Source organism: Narcine bancroftii, chromosome 12 (genome assembly GCF_036971445.1).
Source record: "Narcine bancroftii isolate sNarBan1 chromosome 12, sNarBan1.hap1, whole genome shotgun sequence".
NCBI classification, from domain to species: Eukaryota; Metazoa; Chordata; class Chondrichthyes; order Torpediniformes; family Narcinidae; genus Narcine; species Narcine bancroftii.
In genome coordinates, this window is record NC_091480.1 from 97,190,320 (window position 1) to 97,214,689 (window position 24,370).

The following is a 24,370-nucleotide window of genomic DNA, read 5'->3' on the forward strand; positions in this document are numbered from 1 at the left end:
CCCTTGAATTGATCAGGAAGCATCAAGGACCATGTGCCCTGATAGTAATTATAACCAAATATAGTTACAACCCCATATACATATTACACGAATAACCTTTTAAATCACAAATATAATTCCTATCATATTGATATAATAAACAAATAGATATAGGGTGGTTATAGACACTATAGCTGATCTGGATGATTATGTGGTAAATTGGATCAACAAGTTTACAGATGACACTAAGACTGGAGACGTTGTGGACAGTGAGGAAGGTTTCCAATTTGCAGAGGGATCTAGACCAGCTGGAAAATAGCAGGTGGAATTTAATGCCGACCTGTTGCATTTTGGAAGGACAAACCAGGAAAGGACCTACATGGTGAATGGTCGGGCACTGATGAGTGTGGTAAAACAGAGGGACCTGGGGAATACAGAAACGAATTTCTTTGAAAGTGGCATCACAGGCGGAGAGGGTTGCAAAGAGAGTTTTTGGCATATTGGCCTTCATAAATCAAAGTATTGAGTATAGGTGCTGGGATGTTATGGTAACGTTATGTAAGACATTGGTGAAGCCCAATTTGGAGGACTGTGTGCAGTTTTGGTCACCGAACTACAGGAAAGATATCAATAAGATAGAAAAAGTGCAGAGAAGATTTCCTAGGATGGTTCCAGGAACTGAGTTACAGGGAAAGGTGAAACAGGTTAGGACTTTATTCCATGGAGTGTAGAAGAATGAGGGGGAGATTTGACAGAGGTACTTAAAATTATGAGGGGGATAGACAGTGCAAATGTAGGTTAAGGATGAAAGAGGAAAAGTTTAGGGGGAACTTCTTCACACAGAATGGTGGGAGTGTGGACGAGCTGCCAGCTGAGGTGGTGAATGTAGTCTTAATTTTAACATTTAAGAATTTGTATAGGTGCATGGATTGGAGAGGTATGGAGGGCTATGGACTGAGTGAAGGTCAGTGGGACGAGGCAAAAAATGGCTCAGCACAGACTCAAAGGGCCAATGGTGCTGGAGTGTTCTATGGTTCTAACAGCAATACATTTCCCCATCTGATAGCAAGTGTTTGCTCCACTGGTGAACGCTCAATCTGAAGGACAGGCTGGTTTATGAAACAGTTGTCTGGTTTTGCCCCATCAACTCAGATTCTATTTTATTCTGGTCGCCTGCCATCAATCATTAAAAACTTGGATGAAAGAAAAACATTTAGCGGCGACAATAGTGCAACAGAAAATTAGATAGGATTCGAGAGCCATAGTGAGAGATTGAAACTGTCGGCAAAATTGCTAAGACAATTCTTAAAATGATATTGAATCAATAACAATTCTTAAAGTTGTGATGAACTTCATGTCTTAATCGGCCCTGGCGCTAGCCAAATGCTGTACTTGCTAAACTAATGTTTAAAGCTCGGCAGAGGGTAACACGGAGTTTGGTTCATGGGAAAGGCTGGACTCCGTTACGCATCCGTAAGTAAAACGGGAAAGTCTGCAGACACTGTGGCTAAAGTAAAAACAGGTCAAACTTTATAGAGAAAAGATAAAGATACATGACCAATTATTTCGGGCATCAAGGTAAGGCGCTTGCCTACATTTTGCTCAGAGCTTGATCAAGCCCGAAACGCTGGCTTTTTGTATCTTTATCTTTGCTACACTGTCTGACCAGCTGAGATTCTCCAGCATTGTGTTTGGCTCCGTGACACATCAGTTCAGAAAGTCGATCAGGTCTGACACTCGGATCTTGCTTGATTAGTATTTGGGCAGTTTGACTCAGTTAGTCGCAAAAAAAATGTTGCCTTTAACAATTTAATCCAAAAACTACACAATGAACACGATCAAATAACTAATTCTGGTCATGGATGTCCTCAGAGACTGAAGTGCACAACCTTGTAAGGTGTGAAGCTTTTTTCGGTTTGGAGTTCGCGCACCTTTTTATAGAAAATGCTATCTCAGCGACAGATCAGACGAAGTCTGAAGGCGAGCCGTCGGCAGACGGCCACTCTCCTATGTTACCGAGTGATCCATTCTGGCTTCGGCCGACAGCCGCCTTACACTTGGCCATTCACACAACGGCTCGACAATAACTATATTTCCAAAATAAATCTGCACCATTTAACTGGAGTTTCCTTGTGATCCTGAACTGCGTTGTAGTCGCACAACATTCCGCACGTTTGTTTTATTGTTGCCTTGCCCGGAAACAAAGAGTTTTTCACTGTGCCTTCGTCCACCTGGCAATAAACAATTATATTCAAAAGACATCGGTGTAAAAGCGACAGATTGATAACTGAGAACTGTACAAGATTTACCATTATTGTTATATTAATCAACTTCCACAGACCACTTTAAGTAATCCCTTACAAACCACAGAGCACCTATGGCGTCGGATGCCAGTAAGGGGTATGAGAGTTGGGGGAGAAAAGGTTGAGAACCCCTGACTCTAGACTGGTTAACAGAGCTCGCCTTCAGTTCTCTGCCACATTCCATCAACACTGCCCTGTTCGCAACTCATCTTGGTTTTGACATTAACAAGTTCAAATCTAATCAATGTGGTTTATAGTGTGAAAAATAAAAAAATTTAAAAAAACAAGTTCAAATCTAGAAAATAAACTTTTTTTTAATATGGCTGCGAATTGTAAGAGCGACATTATTAAGCCAATGCAGGGAAATGAACGAACTGGCTTTCGACTTCGTGTATGTACAAGGCGAAGTTTGATCGGCCTCAAGGCGATTGCTTTACAACAGTTGACACAGCCCCTGGGAGTATTCTCGCTGGATTCCGATCGTTCAACTGGAGTCCCTTGAAGGGTTCAAGTCTGAAACGTTGGTTTGGTATCTTTTATCTTTGCTATATAAAGGACACTGTTGGACCTGCTGAGTTTCTCCAGCCTTGTGTTTGATACTTCAACAGCAGGGTCTGCCGACTTCCCCGCGTTACTCCGAAGTCCCTGTACTGTCCTCCCTCACCGATCCTACGCTTTAATATCGTCTCGATTTTCAGTCAAGCGAGGACAGGGAGAGCCACTGGATCGATTCCCAGAGCACTATAATCCAAGTGGGGCCGATCGGTGGCAGATCCCACATTAAAGTCACAAGTTAAAGTGGATTCTTTCCCATTTAGGGCCGAATATTCGTTGTCAAGTCCTCGCCAAACAAAAATTACATTGACAACGCAACGAGGCCCGTGGTCCGAAAACTCATCGAGAACCAATTGCCGCCACCTGGGAGAGAAACAGCGCCACAAAATTTGACTTCATGAATGTCAGTCCCCTCAGCGCTCTGTCAAAACTTTGAATAGACGTGGCAAGCAGCCGTGTCCTTGCACCAATACCTTCAGCAATCAGGAGGTTTCAACGTTATCTATTTACGTTTCCATTTCAATGGAATGGTCTTGGATTATATTTTGCTAGCGCGCTGCACATGTCAAGGTAGTTCAATGAGGGGTGCAGAATTCTTTTGAATCAAGTATGAGATAGAGAGATAGATAATCCGTCTAGGAATCCGTTCAGACGTCCTGCATGTTCGATGAGGTTCGTCTCGGCTCCTTTCGGCACAATCTCTGATGCAGTCAAACATAAATCACGTTGATCTCCCTCCGGCTCCATATCAGGGCACTGGTTCACTTTTCTCATTTTCTCCCTTGTAATGTGACAACGTGTTTCAAGTCCTTGCTTGATACAACATTGCTCAGCGACAGAGCCTGCCGTTCACAATTGAATAGATTATATCGGCTACGTCTGAGAAAAAGAGGACGATTCGCAAACGCACACTCGCGCGTTTTTCTGTCCACGTGTCGGATTTTAAAATGATAATTGCCTCTCTCACACTACACGGACGCTTACCCCCACCCACGAGCGCGCGCGCGCGTGTGTGTGTATGTGTTTGTGGGGGTGTGTATGAGTGTGTGTGTGGGTGGATGTGTGCGTGTGTGTGTGTGTGGGTGTGAGTTTGTGTGTGAGTGTGTATGTGTGTGTGTGTGGGTGGATGTGTGTGTGTGTGTGTGGGTGGATATGTGTGTGTGGGTAGATGTGTGTGCACGAGTGTGTGTGGGTGGATGTGTGTGTATGAGTGTGTGTGTGTGTGTGAATGTGTATGTGTTTGTGGGGGTGTGTATGAGTGTGTGTGTGGGTGGATGTGTGTGTATGTGTGTGTGTGTGTGGGTGGATGAGTGTGTGTGTGTGTGTGTGTTTTATGGTATATTATCAGATAAACAAACGAATACAGGAGCACAAAAGATATAAGTAGATAAACGAATGCGTGAACAAGGAGAGGTAAGTGAATTGTCTATCTTGGCACCCAGACCAATTAAACAGATAATAGGTACTTGGAACGTTTGGACCTACAGGTCGACAGACAGAAACATACGGATGGATGTGGTTGGAAGAACACCCAGTTGTAATTCTGCACGATACAAATGTGGTCATGGTTATTTGTTGTCAAAATTATCTATCCAGATGCTTCCCAACCTGAACCACCAGAAAATGACATCGATCGGAGATATTTCGTGTGTCAAGCATATATTTATCTCCTGTCGCTCCTAAACCTCAGTGATGAGTCCCCTAACCGCGCACATGATGTCTTCTTCCAATGAACATCGTGTTGCATTAGCTATAGTGAGTGAGAATCAGCTCCTCCAACCAAAAATGATGCGAGTTCACATTAATGACGTGCGGAAGAGAGAACTGCAGGGACCCACCATTAGAGTTTGTGGGCGACAGCCTCACTAACTACCCGAGATGATTTACATCAAACTGAGCAATCTTTTACAACTCTTCACCGCCGAGAGTTGGCACGTTACCTATGTTGACGGAGTGCTGCCGCTGTGGGCTTTCTCTCTCTCTCTCTCTCTCTACCCACCCCCACCTTTTCCCTCTCTTCCATCCCCTTTTTCCCTCTCCCTCTCTCTTCCCCCTTTTCCCTCTCTTCCGCCCCCTCCCCCCCCCCCTCTCTCTCCCTCTCCTTGTGACCTAGTAAGCTTGCTTCCAGCCAGAGCTCCACTCTCCGACCCGATATCAGTTGGTGACGAGCCCTGGGAGTCCAGGGCCCGCAGTCAGAACTGCATTCCACAATCACTAAAGTTGAATTCCATCCCATCGAGAACATGCCAGCATCTTCACAGAGTACTCGAATGCAAGCCTCTCTTTACGAGAGAAGGCAAGGTGGATTTTGTTGAAAGAGAAAACCATAACCCCACATCAGAACTATACCGTTGATCTAAACATTACATCGTTCCCCCTTGTAGGATGGTTGGTGATGGATTTATATGTTATGTCTGTCCCTGATGTTACATTTGTTATGTAAAAGTGTCTGCTACAATTGCGATCAATCTCTATTTGGTTTAATTGCATTCTGTTTGACTGGAGTTAATGATTCACTCTCATGGCGTTGCAAAGGCGATCACAGGGCTTCCGTATCGGACTGAATTAGCAGGGGTGTATTGAGTGGGGGTAGGGTGGGATAGGATGGGGCGATGCCACTCCTTTCGGATGACTAATTAAACAACCTGTATCACTTCTCATCCAGGACGTTTGTATCACCATGCAGTGTATTACACCCCCTAATTCGGGAACTCTTGGGAGTTTCGTCCCAATAATTAAAACCCAAGGCATTTCCTCCTAATTGGGAGAATTTTGGCGACACATTTATAATATTAAATAGAATTTTCAGAAATTAGTCATTAACTTCGGGATAAACTGAATGTGTTTTAAAGAGGTATATTTATCGCTGGAATAAAATTTACCGAAGCTGGAAATAAGTTACAATAAAGGAAACTAACTTCCCATCCCAATTATTCCTCGCCTTTCACACAAAGCCTTTTTCTGATAACCGTCACACACACACAGGCAGACAGATATAAACATACACACAGGCAGACAGACATACACAGACAGACACACACACATACAGAGGCAGACAGACATAAACACACACAGACAGGCATATACACACACACACAGACATAAACATACACACAGGCAGACAGACATATGTCATACATACACATGCACACACACACACAGACAGACAGACATACACAAATACAGGCAGACAGACATACACAGACACAGGCAGATAGACATACACACAGGCAGACAGACATAAACACACACAGGCAGACAGACATACACATATACAGGCAGACAGACATACACAGACACAGGCAGATAGACATAAACACACACAGGCAGACAGACATAAACACACACAGGCAGACAGACATACACACACATTCAGATAGACATACACACACAGGCAGACAGACATACACACAGACACACACACAGGCAGACGGACATACACAGACACATACACAGGCAGACAGACATAAAAAAACACACACACCGCGCGTGTTCGGGGCGGTGGTGGTGGGTGATTTGATGTGGGTTGTTTCGGATGATCATTCCTCTATTGCCAGCCATTTCTGATCGATCCGGCAAATTGGCACCACTTTCCAAACATCATCGGGGTTGCACATAAATTATTAAGGTTACTTCCTTTGTACAAATAGTTTTAAAAAATGATCCTGGTTCTTATGCGCATTGCACGGAAGGTATTTCCAGATTTTCCCATCGCGATGACACCTTATTTTAATGGCATCAACAGTACCACAAATGTTCAAAACAAATTAAGAATAGATCACATTGTCACGTCGTTGAAAGGGATCCGCACTGACTGAAGCAAATGTACGGTGACAATGAATTTCAGTGTTATTTGACAAATGCATTCTTTGAACTGTTTTTAGTTCATCTATGAATTTACCGTGTGCTCTTGAACATTAACGTGCGCTTTATAGAGATTGATAAACTGGGGATTAATTCCAGTGCACATCAGTGACAACTTCATTCAAAAATCCTTCATTTCAAACCTTTCTTCGTGCCGTTTCTGTTACACAACTTCTTATTTTAAGGTATTGGATAATTGGTTGATTGTAAATTTGTGTTCAACGTGAAGTGCTATGTTTGCCTTTTGTTCTCGTTTGAATCTTTGGTTCCAGGAAAATCTAGGAAGTACCGGCAAGGGATTTTTAATTCAGCCGAAAGGGTTAGTGGGGGTGGGCAGAGTTCACGATTTCTACCTCCCTCCCCTAAGTTCCAGCAAGTGGCTCCAGATAATTATTCTGGTCTAATGTCAGGTTCATGTACCCAGACTCCACCAAGGTAAATGCCACCAAGTCTTTTTTAAAGCTACCAGTAGACAAAGAATGGCTGGAGAAACTCAGCAGATCAGACAGTATCCATGGTCGTCAACGTTCCGGGTCCGAACTCATGAACACCCTCCGTTTTCAAGGAAACTCCACACTGCCCTCATAGTTTTATCCGTGACCATTAACCCCACGGCTTTTTTCCTTGCTACTGTCTGCAACGTTCGGACCATTGAATCAGAGGCATTTGGAGCCATTCTGATGTTCATCACCCTTAACTATCCCTCAGGAAGGAAACATCTTTTGCTCAGTTTCTCCGCCACATCCAGGCTAACTTTTATTTACTGTAGTTCTTCCACTGCACCAGTGTTAGACGCTTGCTTAGCCAGCAATTACATTAAACCAGTTATTCTCAACCTTTTTCTTCCAACTCACATATCACCTAAGTAATCCACAGAGCATAGGTGCTCTGTGGTTAGTAAGGGATTCGTAAACAGTGTAGTTTATTTAGCAAAGATAAAGAGACATAATCAACGTGTTGGGCTTGAGCCCTTCATCAAAGTAAGTCCCTTGCTCAAGCCCGAAACGTTGGTTATGTCTCTTTATCGTTGCTCTCTGAAGGACACTGTTTGACCTGCTGAGTTTCTCCAGCCTTGTGTTTTTGCTTCAAACACAGGGTCTGCAGCGTTTGTGTTTTTACCAAGGGGTTACTTCAGGCGGTTTTGAGTGGGGTGGGGGGGGGGGGGGGGGAAGGTCGAGAGCTCTGCATTAAACCATCGCTAAGTAAGTGTTGCCTCGTGTGGGATTTTACCACAATTCGTAAAAATGCACGTGACAATGGTCTTTGCTTAGACACAAGTCTAATCAACTGTGGAAAGTAATAGCCTTTTAAAGGGACAGCATCTCACCGTGGTTAAATAAACGTGGCACGTTAACGGATGTAAAATTATGAGCGACCGAGATAATGGTCAGTCTTTTTCATTGAGCGAGGGGTTTGAAATTAGACGGCGTAGGTTTAGGGTGAGAGGGGACCTGGGGGTTCGTTTTTCACACAGAGGATAGCAGTTATGTAGAACCATCTGTCAGACGAGGCGGGAACAACTACAGCATTCAAAATTCATGAAGGTAAATACATGGGCAGGGAAGATTAAGAAAGATATGGGTTGGTAAACAATTTGGTCTGGTAAACACACACACACCTCCCCCCACCCCCCCCCCCCCCCCCTTTCTATCCCCTCTCTCTCGATCTTTCATTCTAGTTAACAGGTCGCTGCAAAGATATTGATCGCATTTGCCTATTTTCGAGGACAAAAGAAAATACCCCGTTTGTAGAAATTAAGAAAATAGAAGATGTTTGTAAACGCAGAATAGGCTTGAAAAAATCCATGGAAATACGAACAGAATTTAAGGCGCTAACGCTTTCATTCAAACTCGGCTTTTTTCGTTCTGTAATTCTCTCTCCCCGGCCCTTATCAAACATGCTGAGTACTTGCAACATTTCCTATTTAGATGTTTCAATTTTGATGAATTGATAATCATTTTAATCTCTGGCAGAGGAATGTCTCAAGTCCAGTGTCCACCCCGCTTACACGATTGGCCAATTTGTCAGTTTGGAAGCCAGTCTCACACAAGCTCAGTCAATCTTGCCTGGAAATCAGAGATAAATGCTTCCGCAAATGGAGTGAACATATGAGATCGCCACCTTGAGAAATGTGGAGAAAAATGACTCTTTTCCAAGGGCTCCACCAATTGTGGGAGAAACTGACTTCCTCAGAATCGCAGATTGGGAGGAAGGGAGGGGTTGATAAGTGAAATAGGAAAGAAAGAAGAAGCCGGAGGGTGACAGTAGATGGTTGCCTGAAGGTCTCTGACGAGTAGTGCGCCTCGGGATTCGGAGTGGGTCCATAGTTGTTTGTCATCTACATCGACGATCTGGATGATAACATGGTAAATTTGGATCAGCAAATTTGCAGATGACACTACGATTGGGTGTGTAGTGGACAGCTAGGGAGGCTCTCAAAGCTTGCAGCGGGATCTGAACCAGCTGGAAATATGGGCTGCAAAATGATAGATGTAATTTATTGTGGATAAGTGTGAAGCGTTGCAGTTTGGGAGGAATAACCAATGTAGGTCTTCCAAATAAACGGCAGGAAACTGTGGGAGCGAGGTAGAACAGAAGGATCTAGGAATACATAATTCCTTGAAAGGGACAGGGTGGTAAAGAAATCTTTTGGCCATCATTAATCAAAATATTGAGTACAAGAGTTGGGATGTTAATGTTGAAAATTTGGAGTATTGTGTGTGGTTTGGTCACCTACCTTCGGGAAAGATATCAATACGAGTGCAGATAAAATTTACAAGGATGTTGCCGGGACTTCAATAGCTGTTGTGCAGGTTGGACAGCTGAGGACCTTATACCCTGGAGCATCGGAGAAGGGGGGGGGGGGGGATTTGCTACACGTGTACAGAATTATGAGTGTAGATATGGTTAATGCAAACAGCCGAAAAAAAAAACCCACTGAGGTTGGGTGAGACAAAAACTAGAGGACATGGGTTAAGGAGAACGTCAGGCGCAACTTCTACACTCAGAGGGTGAGAGTGGGGAATGAGCTGCCAGCGGAGGTAGGCGTGCGAGTTCGATTAACGAGAAGATTGGATAGTACACAATAGGGAGGGCTGTGTTCTGGGTACAAGTTGATGGAACTTGGAGAAATGTTAGGCATGGACAAATAGCCTACAGTGTTCAATGCTTTTAAATAAATGTACTGATGAAATTCCACAAGGGCTGGGATTAAAATCGGATGTATTATAAACGCTTTTATAGATTGATGTGGAGCTGAATAGACCCATTCTATGCTGTAATATTCTATCTAGATGTATTAAGTACACGAATTTGTTGGAGAAACTCAGCAGGTCCCGCAGTGGCCAGAGGAGACAAACGAATATAAGCAACGTTTCGGGCCTCAGCCCTTCGTCACGGTCTGCCCGAAACGTTGGTTATATACCTTTGGCCTCCTCTGGCCACTGCGGGACCTGCTGAGTGTCTCCAACAATATGGGATATTTAATGCAGACGAGGAGCAAGGTGTGGTTGGGACTGTGTGTTGAGAGTGAAAACGAACCTCAGTGAAAGAAAGGGAAACGTCTGCGATCACCAACAGGAAATGGATTGGGAACCCATGACGATCATTTGAGGGATTTTTTTTCGTATTGGACACTCAACACGAGGCGAATGTTGACCCCCCGCCACATTTCTTCATGTTTTGTTGAGGGAGTGGTACATAACGGGATTTACATCGCACGTGACCCATCCTCGGCGAATCTCACAGTTTTACTTTCAATTAAGTCACAGTTTAATTTTACGCAAAGTGCCCACATTTATCAAGGAACCATTTCCCTAACAGTTGGGCCCCACAGGTACATCCGTGTGGGAGTTGGATAAGGACAATATCTAACCTGTGTCAAGTAAGTTCTGTCAGACGGCAACAACGAACGTGGCCAAAAATAATTTTTTTAACAAAGTATAAAATCCAAATTAAAAACGATAATCACTTGAAACTTAACATTACTTGAGAGTGACTCAGACTTATAAATGTGTTAAAATAAAGTTGTACTTTCTAACATATTCTCTTAGATGCTACATATGCTCATCGCATTTGTCCTCCTTCGAACAAGACTTGGTTTTCGTCCATTCCGGTCTCACTCAGTTACGCCCCTTCCCACCGTCTCCATAATCCCCCTCCCAACACTGTCCTTGTTCGCAGTGTCCCAACACAGTCTGCGTTTGTCACCCTCGTGTTTAAATGCCTTTCAGCGCCGAACCGTTCTTCGCTCAGTCGCTTCTGCCATGGCGAGTATAACCGATTCTTTACCCTGCACCCATGTTACTAAGGTTTGAACGAAGTAGGGGACCTTCCCACAATGTGTATGAGGCCGGGAAAAGGCATGCTTGCTCCTCGAATTGAAAATAAGAAATGGGAGCAAGAGCAGGTCCTTTGGCCCGTCGAGCCTGCTGCTTGCTGCTTTCTCGGGGAGAAAATTCCGCCACTTCTCTCTGGGAGAAACAGTTCCCCATTTCTTTCTCGGGATTCCCATGCTCGCGCACCAATGAACACATCCCTGGTCATGGACACAGCCGAGTGCACATGCTACGCCATCCCGGCGAGAGTGCACGATACCGAGAGACAGGCGGACATGGATAAAGACTGCAAGTACGCACACAATGTTTGCAAGCACACCTGAATGATCCCCCAGAGAAGGATTATACTTTTAAGAAGTATCTGTGCCACTGCACCCCACAATAAAGAGGTAGATAAAAGGTCAGTGAACTTTTCCGGTACAAATTATGGCGAGTGCACATTTGAGCAATGTTCACGGACAATTTGCTTCGCTGACAACCCAGTGTTGGTCTGTTTCCTGCACGAGTCCCTGGCGTGTAATTCGCGGGAAGTTTCACGTAAATGAACAAGGTTAATAAGCCCTAGGAGCGGCTACTTTCGCTGCAAACATTTTAGAAGAGGCACAGATATCCCTCTCCCGCCTGGTGGCGTCTGGCTGTTCCATCACACCCTCTCTGTACACACTCAGGCCAATATGATTTAGCTGCATCGCTCCAAAAAATCTGACATTTTGGAAATGTTTGCAGTTTTAAAAATATAATTTAGGAGATGTTTTCGCTGGAATTAATTTATTATTTATAGGTTCTTTCACTGAATCGAAATAAATCAAGATCTTGAACACGGTAAATGATTTCTTCGGGAAGCAACCCGAAGCTTTGGTTGTCACTTCTACCACGCCCCTGAAAATAATCCCAAACGGATTCCGAGGAAACACAATCCCTCGGAATCTATTCTTGCAAAAATAACCTCGCTTGCTTTCTGTTACCATTTCTCAGAGCAGGAAAGGGTCATTCAATTCCTCACCTTCCTTTAAGCGAGTGCAAACTGCATGGAACAGTTGTGTGTGTCAAATGCTACAACGACCGTCCACGTGTATGCCAATGTGCAGATGGCGAGTGACTGCCTATCCATCTATCCACTCTTCTTTATTTTCCTTTCTATCCATCTATCTATCCATCCCCCCATCTTTCTTTATTTTCCTATCTATCTACATCTGTCATCGTTCTATATCGCCTTCGCATTGATCATTACCTTCTTTTTTTCTCCCTTTACTCGTTCTCTATCTACCTCTGCCTCAGGCTCTGAGAATGTCGCTCATCCCCTTCGACAAAGTCGTAAGCCTGAAGACATTCACATTCGTTAATAATTTCATTCATGTGTACACACGCTCACACGCCCACGTGTATTCAGGAATGTCTCCCGGGGTCCTCAATGATTCACTGAAAGCTGTCTCATTAGTTGTCCGCGACGCTCTCAGAAATCTTATCCTCAAACTTTCCATGCTTTTGAAAACACACATCTTCCCACCAACACAAACCTTGCTCGAAATAAATGATCGGGCTATCACTGGCACCCATATGATCAGTTTTGTTGAGAGAGCGGTCGTCGCATCTTTACAAACGCCTCGTGACAGATCTTGCACCTTCATTAGGATTACGCTTTAAAAAAAGAGTTGAATCCTAACCTTGAATAAACCCTTCGTGTCTGTGCTGGGCCGTTGAAGGAGACTTTGTCCAGAGTTTGGGAATTTTCTCTCCTATAAGTGCAGATCCAATGTCCTTTCAAATACATTGTTGAATTTATTACCAACTCGCAGCTAGGACTTTCCAGATCACGGCAACCCTTGATCCCCTTCTCTTCTCCTTCTGCTATGGACTCCAAGGTGGTGTCGTTTATTCGCCCCCCCCCCCCCCCAGAAGTGGTACAACTCCTCTCTTGAAAACTTCTCATAATCTTAAACACCCTCAAAAAGTTTCCACTTAATCTTCTCAGCATTAAAGATATTATTAATTCGAAAGAGCTACTGGGATAATAATTCTCACAACATTTAAGGAGTATCTGGACCAACACTTGAAATATCAGAATCAGAATTTATTGTCATGAACAAGTCACGAAATTTATAGTTTTGCGGCCAGACGCCACATTTATATAAACCATCTTACAAAAATAGTGCAGGAAGAAAGAGTCAAAGTGAGGCAGTGTCTGGGGTTCATTGATCATTCCAGAATCTGATGGCAGCGGGGAAGAAGCTGTCCTTGTGTCGCTGAGTGCTCGTCTTCAGGTGCCTGGACCTTTTCCCCCGATGGTACCGGAGTGATAGCCCTCTTGAGGTATGATACCAAATGCAGGCGGGTACATGATGGAAATGTGGGCCGAGGGCTTGCTCCTGCCCTGTATTTTGCACTCTATAGACAAACACTTCGTCGACGTACATATTTAAAGAAAAATAATGAGAAGCTATTGCGAACACTGACTGAATATGGAATTAAAATTAACACTGTTGGAGAAACGCCGCAGGCCAAACGATGTATTTTATAGAACGAAGATAAAGATACATAACCAACGTTTCGGGCTTGAGCCCTTCATCAGGTTATGAGCAAAATGTAGGCAGGCGCCTGAATTCGGCTCTATAAAGTGCACTGTTTGACCTGCTGAGTTTCCCCAGCATTGTGTTTTTACTTCAGTCACAGTGTTTTATTACTGGATTATTCCTTTAAGGTTAAAATTATTTTATAAAAGGGTTGTAAACGATGGGGGGGGGGGGGGCGGAGTAGAGGAGGGGATAGGGGAGTGAAATATACCCCTTCTGACACTGGATGGACAAGAACTGGCGCCCACCATTGCTGTGGAGAGCTATTCCATCACTGTCCACGCACGGGCGAGGCAGTGACAAACCACTTCCTTCATTCATCATACTCTTTGGCAGTGACCCAGGCAGCGGGCTGGAGGGTACAAACCTCTCGTCTGACTGAGCCAAGAAGAATGTAGTTATGTCGAATCGTCTAGATTGGCGGGGGCCCTTTTTTGGATCTAGCTCCCGGTTTGATTCTCACTGATATTGCTGAGACGATGACGTCAGTGACGCTAAGGACAGGGCCAAACATTGTGAGACTAAACAACATGAGCCACAAAATGTTAAATATTTTAAATATAAAAGCAAATGAAGACGGATGTGGATTGGGAGGAATACCTAATTCTCTGAATGGGCTCACATACATTCCAGTTGGATCCTTTAGGAAGTTTATGAAGGAATATCTTTTCGCATTTCTAAAACTGAATTACAAAGGCTCCCTGTCATATCAACACGTGAAGGCGGGGACCAGCACTCAGGTGACAAGAACGCACTTCACTTCATCTTGAGCAGAAACTCCCTACCCCGATCGGGTGAGGGTGGGGGGGTTGCGCTAAAGTTATAGCAGAGACAACGAATTACCCCGTTCGGACCTGTGTCGAGTTGGGAGCTTTGAACTGTCTTGAGTGAATCTGTCAGGTGAAAGTTCACGACCTGACCTGGTGCAGGTAGAGCCCGGGGTCGACTGAGAGAGAGGGAGAGGGAGGTCAGGACCCGGATCTCACCCTCCGCTGCTCCGAGCAGTTATTACCAAATAACTACTTGCAATCCCTCCCTCTGATGACTGACGTCCACTTTCTGAAATAAGTTTAATTCGCAAAGGAAGATGATAAATTTTGGGGGGGGGGGGGGGATGCGAACATATTGCAATTTGAAATGTAAACCTGATATTTCTCTTTTTACACGAACCTATTCAATTGAATTTCTTCCAGCCGGACAACTGATTGCTCCGAGTTTGAAGGCTATGCTTCGGACTCTTGGTTCAGCTGATGGAATATTAGAACCAAAGCACCCCGCAGTACGGGAGGAAAATTGTTCTCCGGGTCTGAGCCGGTGCTCTAGAACAGTGATTTCAAGTTTTTTTTCTTTTCACTTACATACCACTTTAAGTATTCCCTTGGCCATTAGCCGCTCTTTGTAAGGGATTACTTAAGGTGGGATGTGGGTGGAGAGAAAAGGTTTGAAAACCACTGTTTTAATCGTCCCTCATTGACTCGTTATGTGCACGGTTTCAGAACTCCAAAGGAAATGGGCCAACGACAATTTTTCTCAAGCAAAGTATTCCAGTAACAATTGGACCTAGAGCAGTGATTCTCAACCTTTTCGCCCTCACTCATATACCACCTTAGGTAATCTCTCACTAATCACAGAGCACCTATGGCATAGGGATTATAAAGTGGTATGTGAGTGGAAAGAAAAAGTTTGAAAACTGCTGTAGAAGAATCTTCTAATTAGTCCCACAATGCAACTCTTTCACCATATCCTCCTATTTCAACCACAACTCTTTCAGAGTGGACTTTCGACTTCCTTTTGAATGTTACTGCTCAACGTATTCCACATCTTCTAAATGAGCTCTTAATATGAGAGGGGAACCTACGATTTAAAAGGACCCAGGGGCACCTTTCTCATAAAGGGTCGGGGTACACGGAACGAGTTGCCGGAGAAAGCAGTAGAGGCAGGTACAGGGTTTCAACATGGAGAAGATGGGCCAAAGGGCCTGTTTCCGTGCTATGAAACCCGACGACATGCATCCCTGGCATTTGTTTTAGCCGTAGTTATTTAGACGGTGACCAATAATAATAAAATTTGCTGGGAGCTCCCGAGTGGAAAAGTGTAAAACTGGACTCCAGTTAAGACTAAGTTTGATGGGGCTTCATGGTCGTTTTAACCTAACCCAATTGGGACTTTTATTTTAACGTAGTCCAACTGGCACCCAAACACTAATAAAGGAGAAAGGAATTGGGCTCGTCCTGCCGGTAAAAGGGAGATCTTTCTTCTATCATTCCGACCCCCATTAACCGTGTGTAGGTATGCCGAGTTAGGCGGTGGGGGAGGGGTTCTTGTGTGTGTGTGTGGTGGGGGGGGGGGGCTCAGGTTTGGCCGGGCGTTGTGAGGGAGGGGCGAGGCGGGTGTGAGGAGAGGAGATAAAACATTATCGTCCGACTCGCGATAAACGGTAGCGATCTGCCAGGAAGAGCGAGTGGGCGCAGGGAAGGAGTCACTTGGAATCTATTTCGTTCCGCTGTGAAGTCGTGCCCTCAATCTGTTTTTGAAAAATAGGATTTAAGTAGATTTCTTCTGTTTACATATTCCTCGCATCTCACTTTGCCGGTGTTCCCTTTTTTCCAGCACCTGCTGTCCGTGTTTTCTGACAATCGTGCGTTATTTGTAAATTTCTATGTGCCTAGCGATGACAAAATATCCACGACGTTTCTCATGAAAGCACCCACGGACTGAACACCCCCCCCCCCCCCCCACCAATAGAACAGAAAAGGGATCCCTCTGCTCATTTTTTAAATCTTGGAATTGGTATTAAATGTGAAAAGTTTCCCACAGGAGGAACCTAACGTGAGCCACAACCTGCAAGTCGTGGATATTGTTAAAATAGGGTGTAATAAACCGATCTAATCAATGGAGATAAGGGAGATAGATCTCCAGGTACCGTCAAGGGATCGGGCCGCCAGGCTGATAGAGGCGCGGCGTTGAGTTAGTTGCTTCCTCCTTCTACCTGAGCAAGGATGCGGGAAGGCGGGCAGGGGCATGGGGCACGCTTTGAGGTAATGAACAGCAGCGACAGGTTCGCCCATTCCCGCCGACACATTCTGTCCATTCCATGTATGTTTCACAGAATAAAAGCAAACCTCACAGCCAAGAGCGAGAGGGCGAAGAGAGGGAAAGGGGACGTCAAAATTCAATGAACTTCTCCAAAAAGTGGCGACCCGGGCGCTGTTCGTGGGACATCGCTGAGCGCAATTTAGCGGCGGTGTTTCCAAAATTCCAACACCAACTAACCTTCCAACCACCACGAAGCACGCCGGGACGGGACAGGCGCTATGTAAAAGAAGAGATTTTCTCTCGCAGTCTGGAGGGTTCCTTCCAGTAGCAAGAACCCAACTCAAAGTTACCACTTCGAACAGCACACAATATAACGTACTGAAATCAGATTTGATAGACTTTACTTCCACCCGGCGCACTCCGCGTTGGTCCCTGTTCTGAGCCGATTTCATTTTGACCTCCGGGTACGTGCTACAGATTTTGTAAACGATCTGTTACAATTAGAAACGAGATACGGGTAATGAAAGCTGTTTTAATCTCAGAGAAGTTTGTCATCGCTCATCAGAGTTCAAAATACCCCAGCAATGTACTCGTTAGTATTGGTTAAGTTCCCTTGCTCCATCGCCGGTGGGCAGATCTGGTGTCTACTGACACGAAATATTTAAACCTGTTTTCGCGAAGGAGGCCTGAATCAACAGAGAGAGAAGGGAATCCACATCCAGTATATTTCCCGGCTTGTTTCAAAGGCCGGCCGAGATTCCAAGAAGTCCGCAGGACAGGTGAAGGGGCCTTTGGTTCAGCGTCGGAGACGCCCTTGCTCAGCGGGCGCTTACCTGACTTGTTCTCTGGATTCCTATCTCCATGTTATTTCACTTTCTCCCCCGTTTTGTTTCCTCGGCCACTCTCTCTATTCTCTCCCTTTGATTTCCCCGCCATGAAGATTCACCTCTTTTGTTTGACCTTTCCCGCTCCTACCCGCCCCCTCCGCTCGCCGAGTTTCAGCTCTGATTTCTTCCTCTTTCCGACTCTGGCTCGGGTCTCGGATTGCCAGGTCTGGGACAGGCCACGAGTCGGTGTTTATGAGACTGGAACCCGAGAGGACACCGTGGCTTGATCAGGGACTTCCCCAAGTGCGCTCCTTGACCGACTCTTCAAATGAGCTGGAACGAGTTCATTCACCGCGTATGCAGTCGAGAAGAAAGGGGCACAGCCAAACACACACAAAGTCTGCAAATGCTCACACTTACCACCAGATTGGATAGCCGGCCAGACCGCGAGTCGAGCTCAACAGAAACGACAACACAAATCCAAACAGGTACAAATCCATGAGTGTGGCAGAGTGGAAGTGAGGAAGGAGCGAGAGACAGAGGGGAAAAAGTTTTCCCCCCTTTAAAAAAAACAAAGTTGGAAGGCAGCAATCTAGGGGTCAACGCTTCACCCTAAGGACGAGAGCGTCCTCACATTATACAGATAGATGCTAATATAAAAGTAAAGGGGTTCAAATGCACGCCGGGACCCAATCAGATCTCACTGCCTTAGGACACAGATGATTATATAGTTCAGCGCTGTCAATCATGTCTTACCACCCCAATATCCAGCTAATTGCACAAGGTAGTGTTTGGATGCTCGTTAGTTTGTCGACTCTGTAATGATAAAATTGTTGAGAGGAGGGCACTTTGAATGGGAAGGATGGGAGAATGAGCTCCTGCCGGGATGGTCGCCATGGTAACACTTGGAGAGTTATAACCAGGCTTGGCCTTTTCACAGCCCAGAAAGAAAGGAGGGAATGTAAGAATGATAATGGGCGACATGTGTTAACCTTCTCTTCAACACAAAACAGCATGATGAATATGGGCACAGCGAGAGGGACAGCAAATAAATTCAGGATTATATGGGTCTCTCTGGGGCATTTTAAAAAGACAGTAGCCCTTTGACAGCCTGACATAGTCTATATTTAATAATTCCCAAGTATCGCACCCACAGAAAATCTTTTCACACTTGTCCAACTTTTTAATTATGAAAGGTCCAGAATGACAGCGCAAGAAACGAATCAGTCACTTCGATTTTATTTGACGTCTTGTGGGAAAAGTAGATCGATTCAGTTTTGTACGAGAGAACCGAAAAAAATGATTTGTAAACAGTGATTCGGAACGTACGTGGGAGGGCAAGTCAAACGGGGGCCTGGATCTGGAGAATCCGTTTTAATGCAAGACCAGAGTTTACAGCCCACACCCCATCTTGTGGGCTCGGGGTGGGGGGGGGATGGAATCATTTTCAAAAAAAATATGCACGCACACAAATCTTACTGGAGTGGATAGGAACGAGCCGATGGCGAACAGAAAGAGGAATACGCGTGTATATAAATTGGGAACCAGCGTGGGAGGAAAACAGCGGGAGGGGTCCGTGACAACTCGAACAGTGTGGAGAGAATGGCGTTTCCCCACCGGTATAAATCTGCATTGGGGATATACTGGGTGATAGTTAGATCGCGAGGATTTATTACTTGCACTACGATTACTGAGGAACCTGCACCTGCTATTTTCAATGAAGCTTATCAATAACATTACTTGTGGGTTTTTTTAAAAAAAAAACCACATTCCGGCTTTAATTCTGTATTTGAGTTTTGGCTCCTTGTGCATTTGTTTAGGGGAGGAAAATAGATTTCTCGCTTCGACGGAACGAAGGCGGAAAGGGAGAGTAAAGTCCGGGAAATAGAGTGAAACAGGGAAGTCTGCAGACACCGTGCTTGTAGTAAAACACACACCAAAGTGCTGGAGGGAGCCCAGCCGGTCTCGCAACGCCCACGGGAGACACAATTGCTAACGTTTCGTGCCCAAGGAAAAAGCAGAATGAGCCAGAAGTAGGAAATCTCGGAAAGTGACGGCCGGGCTCCTCCAGCATTTCGCTTGGTTTTTTTACACAGGGAAAGAGAGTGGCAGGGAATGGAAAGGCGCGAACTCATCCCGGGGGTACATGGAGTCCCGCGATGCTCTCTCCTCTTTACCGCCCTACAGGGACCTTTCGAATGGCCGCGCAGGGCAAGAGTAAACCCGGCAACTTCTTCCTCGTGACTCCTTACTGTAACCAAGGGTCCCGCGTTATGTGCGGGGATCTCGCCCCAGAAACGAACGCAACACAGAAATAAACACATTTTCACCAGAAAGGGCCGTTTTTCCATCCATTATCAATATCTGGTCAAATTCTGTTTTGTATTACCCGGAAAATGTTCCAGGCCCCCTTGATATACGGGTTGGGGGGGGGGGGGGGGGCGACGAGTGGTCGGAGCGAAGCTTTGGAAAGTTGGGGAGCTTTGGGGGCCGAGGGGAATCCGCTTTTGGAGCCCGAGAGAATGAAATGTTGGTAGGAACACACACACAAAGTGACAACATTCAAAGGAATTATAAAAGGAAACACGCCCCGACCTGCAACAACAAATAAGACAAAACACAAAATAAACAGCGCAATTTCTACAATTTATTTATTGTCTGTGTAAAATCCTTTGATCCGGGCCGATCGCGTGCAAAACTGCAATTTCGCAACACACCGAGAGTTTAGGTGCTCATTAAAACCATTTAGAGCATAAACTACATGGTGCGATCTCACATTTTACTCAAATCGCCCAGCAATGTGAGTGAGATCAATTAGGGTTTAGGGTTATTGCCGCAGCTCCGTCATCTCACACCATCTCCTCCGCCTCGAGGCTTCTCTGAAATCACCCACTTTTGGGCACGAACCTTCGATGCCCGCTCTCATCTGTAATAACACCCTTGTGGGGAAGGGCGATTATTGCCGCCTCGCCGGAACCCAGCTCTCCATGCCTGTGACTGCACCCAACGCTCAATAATTCGGAGCAAATCTTGACCAGCCCCACTTGGCGCCGTATCCCAAGGTCCAGCTCCGTCTCCGAGCACACCCCGGGAAAACAAGGGGGACCAAATATTCAACAGGAGCAAAGGGAAACGGAAAAATCTAATATAAACACTTCACTCTCCTGCCAATGCGTGTTTAAATATCAGAAACTGGCGCAAAAGGCACGTTAAATAATTGCAAACTGTTCACATGTCAAACCGGTGTTTTTGATCTGAGATTATGAATAATATCACATAGAATGCAGGTGATGAGAGGGTGCGGGCGAGGAAGAGGTCAGAGCAAGGAAAGGACAAATCCAGTAGAAATTGTTTCAATGGAACAGAGGAATTTCGGGCAAGTCCACGCGTGTTTGGGCTCAGATGGAAGATTAGATCGTCTCCCATTCGGTGCATTGAGATGGGCCACAGCGGTTTGCATTGACCCACAGTTGTGTTGCAGTTAAATTAGCGGAGGAGCTCCAAGGCTCAAGAAGCGAGGCGAGTGGGCATTGCGATGGATGGGCTCACGATCTAAACCATTGACAGCAGCGCCATCTCATGGCCACGACCGACGGTGTGCCACCTGCAACGTTCACTCTGATTCTCTTTCTCTAGATGCTGCCCGACCTGATGGGTATTCAAAAAGCGGTGTTTTCAGAACCACGATTCAAAATATGCATCTCAATGGGGTAACCCACCTAATCAATTATTTTCGTCAAGAACTAATTACAGAAAATGCCATAATAATTGAAACACCCCTAGTCACCAACAACAAGGGATTTGAAGTGCCTTTAAGTTAAAAAAAAGCAGAATAAAATAAGAATACTGAGTTACAAGGAAATGTTTGTATGTGGAAGAGAATCCCAGACTATAGCCTAAAGATTTGTCACTGCACAATCAGAATTTATTGTCCTGAACAAATCATTAAATTCAATGTTTTGCAGCAGCGTCGTGTCAAACATTCATATTAAAACCATCTTACAACAAAAAAAGTAATAAAGTACGAAAAGTCAGGTAGTGTCTTTGGTTCATTGATTATTCAGGAATCTGATGGCAATGGGGAAGAGACTGTCTTTGTGCCATTGAGTGCGCTAACAGCGCACCACAAACGTCTTTCATCTTCTAAAAAGGTAGAGGTGCTGGTGCACTTTCATGACCAAGGTCAGGTCATTGGAGATGTTTATTCCAAAGAACTTGAAGCCATCACTCATTCCACTTCAGTGCCATTGATGTAGACAGGGATGTGGACTCTGTCCCCTCTCCTGAAGACAGTGATCATCTCCTTTGTCATATAGAACATTGAGCAAGAGGTTATTTTGGCATCATTCCATAGGTCAAATTGTTGCGGGCAATTATTTCATGTAACAGGTAGACATGTACGTTTATACTGTATATGCTGCATACACAAGAAATTGGGTTGAAATTTAAATTATTTTCAATTTGCATAATGTTTGAGTTAATGTTTTAGACTTGGAAGGTGGAAGCAAAATAGTGTGGTTGGCTAAACTCTGTTCCATCACACTTCTGTGTTCTGGGTTGGTTTCCTGTCTTGGATATATTTATGCAACTCTCCTCTTCCTGCCCATTAACCAGATTTTTGTGAAATTAGTTTTAACCATTTTCAGTTTAACACGTTGTAGACTCTCACAGAAAACAAATGGACTGTATTAAAACATGGAAACAGAATAAAATAGGAGCAGGAGTTGGTCATTCCCCAGCTTGGATTTGCTCCACTATTTCAAGTTCCAAGTTCAAGTTTATTGTCACTTGTACAGTGACAAAGTTCTTTTTGTGTGCTATCCAGTGAGTCATCCCACATATAAGTACACCAAGTAAAGCACAGTGCCGGGTGCAGTTTTACAGAGAGTGATCAGCTAGAATGGGGCAAGGGCAACATTATTTTTTGCCAGGAGCAATCAGGAGACTGAAGGCTGCAGGAAAGAATCTTGAATCTGGTGGTGAATGACTTCACGCCAGTGAATCTTTTTCCCTATGGGAGGAGGGAGAAGAGAAAGTGGCCAGGATTGGGTCAGTTGATCAATAGGTTGGCTGCTTTTTCAAGATAGTTCTCAGTCTGGGACGCCTGCCCACTGACCGGATGGAAGATTAATTTAATGCATACAGGAAGGTGATTCAAATCCATGAACGAAAATAACATCTGTAAAATGGTGATTGGAAAATTTTTATGAGACCTAATGATGTTAGTTTAAGTCAGTGGTTTTCAAACTTTTTCCTTTACACTCTCACACCACTTTAAAGTAATCCCTATGCTATTGGTGCTCTGTGATTAGTAAAGGATTACTGAAGGTGGTCTGTGAGTGGGAAGGGAACGTCAGAACCACTGCTCTGGACCCAATTGTTACTGAAATATTTTCCTTGAGAAAAATTGTCATTGGTCCATTGCCTTTGGAGTTATGAAACCATGCACATAACGAGTCAAGGAGGGACAATTAAAACAGTGGTTTTAAAACTTATTTTTCCACTTCTTTCTTTGGCTTGGCTTCGCGGACGAAGATTTATGGAGGGGGTAAAAAGTCCACGTCAGCTGCAGGCTCGTTTGTGGCTGACAAGTCCGGTGCGGGACAGGCAGACACGGTTGCAGCGGTTGCAGGGGAAAATTGGTTGGTTGGGGTTGGGTGTTGGGTTTTTCCTCCTTTGCCTCTTGTCAGTGAGGTGGGCTCTGCGGTCTTCTTCAAAGGAGGTTGCTGCCCGCCAAACTGTGAGGCGCCAAGATGCACGGTTTGAGGCGTTATCAGCCCACTGGCGGTGGTCAATGTGGCAGGCACCAAGAGATTTCTTTAGGCAGTCCTTGTACCTTTTCTTTGGTGCACCTCTGTCACGGTGGCCTGTGGAGAGCTCGCCATATAACACGATCTTGGGAAGGCGATGGTCCTCCATTCTGGAGACGTGACCCATCCAGCGCAGCTGGATCTTCAGCAGCGTGGACTCGATGCTGTCGACCTCTGCCATCTCGAGTACTTCGACGTTAGGGATGAAAGCGCTCCAATGGATGTTGAGGATGGAGCGGAGACAACGCTGGTGGAAGCGTTCTAGGAGCCGTAGGTGGTGCCGGTAGAGGACCCATGATTCGGAGCCGAACAGGAGTGTGGGTATGACAACGGCTCTGTATACGCTTATCTTTGTGAGGTTTTTCAGTTGGTTGTTTTTCCAGACTCTTTTGTGTAGTCTTCCAAAGGCGCTATTTGCCTTGGCGAGTCTGTTGTCTATCTCATTGTCGAGCCTTGCATCTGATGAAATGGTGCAGCCGAGATAGGTAAACTGGTTGACCGTTTTGAGTTTTGTGTGCCCGATGGAGATGTGGGGGGGGCTGGTAGTCATGGTGGGGAGCTGGCTGATGGAGGACCTCAGTTTTCTTCAGGCTGACTTCCAGGCCAAACATTTTGTAAGTAATCCCTTACTAATCACATCCCAGAGCTCTGCTGCCTTGGTTGGTAGTTTCCTCTTTGAAGCTGGCAGACGGTAAAATCTAAGACCTACTGACGCTAGTAAACCAGCCCTAAGATGGGTGAAGTTGGACTTTTTGTAACATCCAAACAGAATTGCGGTGGGGCTTATTTGTGTCCACTGCTGGTTCTTTGAAGTCTGGTATTTGTAGCACTTTTGTTCATTTGAAATTGGGAAGCTGTTCATTGCTGCGAATGGGAGGAATGGGTTAGGGTTTCAATAATTATTGTTCTAAATTGGATAGTTTATGTAAAAAGATGGCTGCACTGGTGTATTTTGGCTGCCTGTCATCGTTTAGATAGTAACCAATTTATTCCTAATTGTATGCTCAGCACTTTGGATCAACGTGCGTTGTGTTAAATGTGTTATATAAATAAACTGGGAATGGAAAGAAAAGGTTTGAAAATCACTGG

At 45.0% G+C, this 24,370-nt stretch overlaps 1 protein-coding gene across 1 annotated transcript in view; it reads right to left on the reverse strand.

Annotated features, from left to right (window-relative positions):
• The window catches only part of LOC138746724 (proto-oncogene Wnt-3), a 64,128-nt gene extending 46,157 nt beyond the window's left edge, over positions 1-17,971 (reverse strand). Inside the window, exon 1 of the mRNA XM_069905058.1 lies at positions 17,892-17,971. Within this exon, the coding sequence (XP_069761159.1) occupies positions 17,892-17,971 (80 nt within the window). The remainder of the gene's footprint in view (positions 1-17,891) is intronic.
• Positions 17,972-24,370: the final 6,399 nt, after the last annotated feature.